The sequence below is a fragment of the Tupaia chinensis genome, unplaced genomic scaffold (genome assembly GCF_000334495.1).
Source record: "Tupaia chinensis unplaced genomic scaffold, TupChi_1.0 Scaffold000355_1, whole genome shotgun sequence".
NCBI classification, from domain to species: Eukaryota; Metazoa; Chordata; class Mammalia; order Scandentia; family Tupaiidae; genus Tupaia; species Tupaia belangeri.
This window is the reverse complement of record NW_006159850.1, coordinates 15,450,156-15,454,305: the sequence shown is the minus strand read 5'-3', so window position 1 is coordinate 15,454,305 and position 4,150 is coordinate 15,450,156. Positions and strand designations below refer to the sequence as shown.

The window sequence follows — 4,150 nt, the reverse complement described above, 5'->3', positions numbered from 1 at the left end:
GGGAGTGTCTAGTGCTCCAACCACCACGCTACCTGCCGACCCCGAACTCTTTCTCTCTTAAAAAAAAAAAAAAAAAAAAAAAAAAGAATAGCATTATTGGGGCCAGCAGATAGTATAGAAGTTAAAGTGCTGGATTCCCACATGGTCGACTCCCATTCAAGTCCCAGACCCGGCAGCTTGAAACTCATGCAAGGTGTTGGGGCATGTCGGCCCAAAATCCTGAGAGAAGAATGGAAAAGGGACTGTGGCATGGCCATCCCCAGAGATGATTTCTCGCTTTCTGTCTCTCTGTGTTTCTCTGGCAAGTACACATGTGCTATAGCAAAAATCTAGGGGAAAAAAAATAGCATTATTGTGATCTCATTTTATTTAATTTAAGGAAATGGATCAATCTGTCCAGCTTTATAGAATAACTTAATGATCCCACGAGTAGCTACTTTCCTGTTGAAATGTCAACTAAGTCAACTTCAAAGTGATATGTAATAATACAGCCCTATGTATATCCTTGTCTAAACTGACCAGGACTAGCAGATGGTGTAGCAGTTACGTCACTGGACTCCTACTTGGCCGACCATGGTTTGAATCCTGGATCTGATGACTTGAAATTCATGCAGAACACATGTGTGCATACCTTTTTTTTTTTTTTTGGAGAGATTTTCACTATAGGGCGCATGCGCTCGCCAGACAGACAGAGAGAGACATTAGAGACAGAAAGCGAGAAATCACCCCCCCAGGGGGGATGGTCACGCCGCAATCTCTTCTCCTCCATTCTCCTCTCAGGATCCTGGGCACGCACGCACATGCGCCCGGCGTGAGTTTTAAGCCACCGGGTCCGGGACGCGAACCGCGGTCAACTACGTGGGAGTCCAGCGACATAGCCATTACGCTAACTGCTGGTTCCCTGCATACCTTTTTAAAAAAATAAAAAATAAAAAAATAAGGGGCCAGCAGGTAGCATGGTGGTTAAGGAACTGTATACTCCCACATGGGTGACTACAGTTCGAGTCCTGGACCTGATGGCTTGCTTTCTCACTTTCCCTCTCTCTCTCTGTGTCTCTCTCTCTAGTGGAATTAAAATAAATGAATGAATGAATAAAAATAAATAAATTAAAAAGAAAAGAAAAGAAAAGAAAAGAAAAGAACGCATGTGTGCATACCTAAAATCCTGAGAGGAGAATGGAGGAGAAAGGATGGCAGTGTGGCAATCCCCTCTGGGGGATGATTTCTCACTTTCTCCCTCATTGTCTCTGTCTCTCTGTCTCTGGTGAGTACATGTGCCCTAAGGCAAAAACTTCTAAAAAAATTTTTTTAAATAAAAAATAATTACTGTTAAATATAAAAGCCAATGCTTCTTCCAGGAGGCTTAGGCACAAAACATTCTTAAAGAAAATGTTTTAAAATTCACTGACAGTATGAGAATATTCAACTTTCTGGCTACTTAGAAATATACACTTTTTAGATTTTTGCCATAGGGTTTGTGCACTTGCCCAAAAAGAGACCGAGATAGGGAAAGTAAGACGTCACCCTGAGGGATTGCCATGTCACAGTCCTTTCTCTTCCATTTTCCTCTTGGAATTTTGGGCATTCACACACATGTGCCTGGCGTGATTTTCAAGCTGCTGGGTCTGGGGCCTGAACTGTGGTTAGCCATGAAGAATACAGTGCCTAAACCACCACACCACCTGCTGACCCCAGAGAGTGAATTTTCTTTTAAAGAGAAATTTCTGCTATCAGGTGCATGCGCTCACTGGAGAAACAAAGACAGAGAGATGGAAAGTGAAAAATAACTCCCTGAGGGGGTGACTACACTGCAATCCCTTCTCCTCCATTCTCTTCTCAGGATCTTGGTTATGTACACATACGTGCCTGGTGTGAGTTTAAAGTCACCAGGTCCAGGATTCAAACCATGGCTGACCATTTGGAGTCCAGTGAAGTAACCATTAAACCATCTGCTGATCCCACAGAAAATGAATTTTTAAGTAACATTAAGTAATTTCCTTGATGGGGCCAGCAGGTGGCGTAGTAGTCAAAGGTGCCGGACTCCCATATGGTCGACCATGGTTTGAGCCCTGGACGGGCAGCTTAAAAATCATACTGGGGGAGCAGCAGTGTTGTAATGGTTATGTCGCTGGGCTCCCACATAGTCGACCATGATTCGAGTCCCAGACCCAGCGGCTTAAAACTCACAGCAAGCATGTGTGTGTGCGTGCCTAAAATCCTGATAAACTCAGGTCGCGCGTGTGTATATGTATGTCAAAAATCCCCAGAGGAGAATGGAGGAGAAAGGATTGCAGCGTGGCCATCCACCTTCGGGGGTGATTTCTCTCGGTCCGTCTCTCTGGCAAGTTCATGTGCCCTATAACAAAAAAAATCTCTCTTAAAAAAAAAAAATCATGCCGGATATGTGTCCATGCATGCCCAAGATCCCAAGAGTTAAATGGAGGAGATGGGATTGTGGCAATGGCCACGTCACTGGGGGAGATTTTTCACTTCCCTTCCCACTGTCTCTCTCTGTCTCCCTTCAGGAAACGCACATGCCCTGTGGCAAAATCCTTTAAAAAAAAAAAAAAAGTGGGGGACCAGCTGTTGGCATAATGGCTATGTCACTGGACTCCCATGTAGTTGACCATGGTTTGAGTCCTGGGTCCAGTGGCTTAAACTCATGCCGGGCACGTGTGCATGAGTGCCCAAGATCCCGAGAGGAGAAGGGATTGTGGTGTGGCCACCCCCCCAGCGGGTGATTTCTGGCTTTCTGTCTCTCTGCTTCTCTCTGTCTTTCTGGTGAGTGCACGCACCGTACAACAAAAACCTCTTAAAAAAAAAAGTGTCCTTGATTGAAGTTAATAATTATCTAAATATTCCAGTCATAGTAAATGAATGAATGAGTGAATGAATGAACAAACTATTTATCCCAGAACTGCAAGAGATCAAAATCTCTCAAATACACACTGAACACATTTCATCACATTAAGCACAAGATGTACACAATGATACTGTCTCTTTGGTGATTTTGGGAAAGGGTAATCTTATACAAGTATCAGGACTTGTCATTTTATCACCTATGGTCAGCATTCTCATTAGCTCCGCTTTTGTGGGGCAGTAATTGTAAGAAATATTGCATAATGTTTTCAGAAATTCATTTTACTTCATCAGCACAACAACCTTATGAGAGTACAGGCCAGGCATTATTACGTTATTGTCCATTCTACATCTTAGGAAGTAGATGCTCAGAAAAGAGAAGTGACTTGCCCAAAGTCAGCTGGCTGGTCATGGCTGAGCTGAGACTCAAAGCTGGGTCTTCTGCCAGCTCTCATCTTCCCACCGCAGGCCCTTCTCCACGTAGCGATGTCAGAGGCGGGCTGAGCCATTCCACAAGAGGCCAGAAGGCGGAAAAAAATGCAACAGGGGAAATGGAGAAGGGGAGGGGGCGGTGAGGGGAGGAGGTGTTTTATTAAGAAGTGAGTCCAACCACTCTCAATTACCTCATATACTCTTCAAGTGGCAACCGTGCCGCAAGTTACCCTGCCCCAGGATCTACAGCTACTGTGGTTTTACTAGTTGACAGTCATGTGGGAGAATTAAATGCCCCAAAGAAATCCAAAGATGTTTCCTGAACTCTGAGGTTCTGACAGCTGAACTTAGCCCCTCCCACGAAGGCCCGTGGCCCCTCCGTCTCGGTCACTCCACAGACCGTGGAAATCGTGGAGGGAAAAAGAGGAGGTTTTGTGACAGTGCTGGGGGGAGAGGGACTAGGGTTGGGCGAGGAGCCTGCGGTGGAGCTGTGGTTGGGGGATGTGGGTTTTGTGGCTGAACTCGATGGTGGGGTAGGAAACCAGGATCAGAGCTGATAGGCAGGGTGGAGTTTCCATGTCCAGGAGGGTCTAGGGACGACGTTGAGGGGATGAAAGGGCCAGAAAAAGACCGAAGAGAGCGCGAGGCTGGACGGCCTCGGGGGCTAGAGGATGCTGGCCAGCCCCTCTCGAACGTCGGCGATTGGATGCTCTCTTATGCCCCGCCCCCTGGACCCCGTCTCCCTCAGGCCCCGCCCACAGCGCCCGGCGCGCGCCTGGAGAGCGGGGAGGGGGGACCAGGCTGGGGAAGGGGGGAGGGGGAGAGGAGAGGCTCGTGCACGCGCCCCGCTCGCTGCGGG

The 4,150-nt window shown here is 47.1% G+C and overlaps 1 protein-coding gene across 1 annotated transcript in view; it reads right to left on the bottom strand.

Annotated features, from left to right (window-relative positions):
- Window positions 1–2,818: 2,818 nt before the first annotated feature.
- The window catches only part of LOC102496717 (uncharacterized), a 4,192-nt gene continuing 2,860 nt past the window's right edge, over window positions 2,819–4,150 (bottom strand). Inside the window, exon 4 of the mRNA XM_027773455.1 lies at window positions 2,819–3,359. Within this exon, the coding sequence (XP_027629256.1) occupies window positions 3,228–3,359 (132 nt within the window). The 3' untranslated portion in view covers window positions 2,819–3,227. The remainder of the gene's footprint in view (window positions 3,360–4,150) is intronic.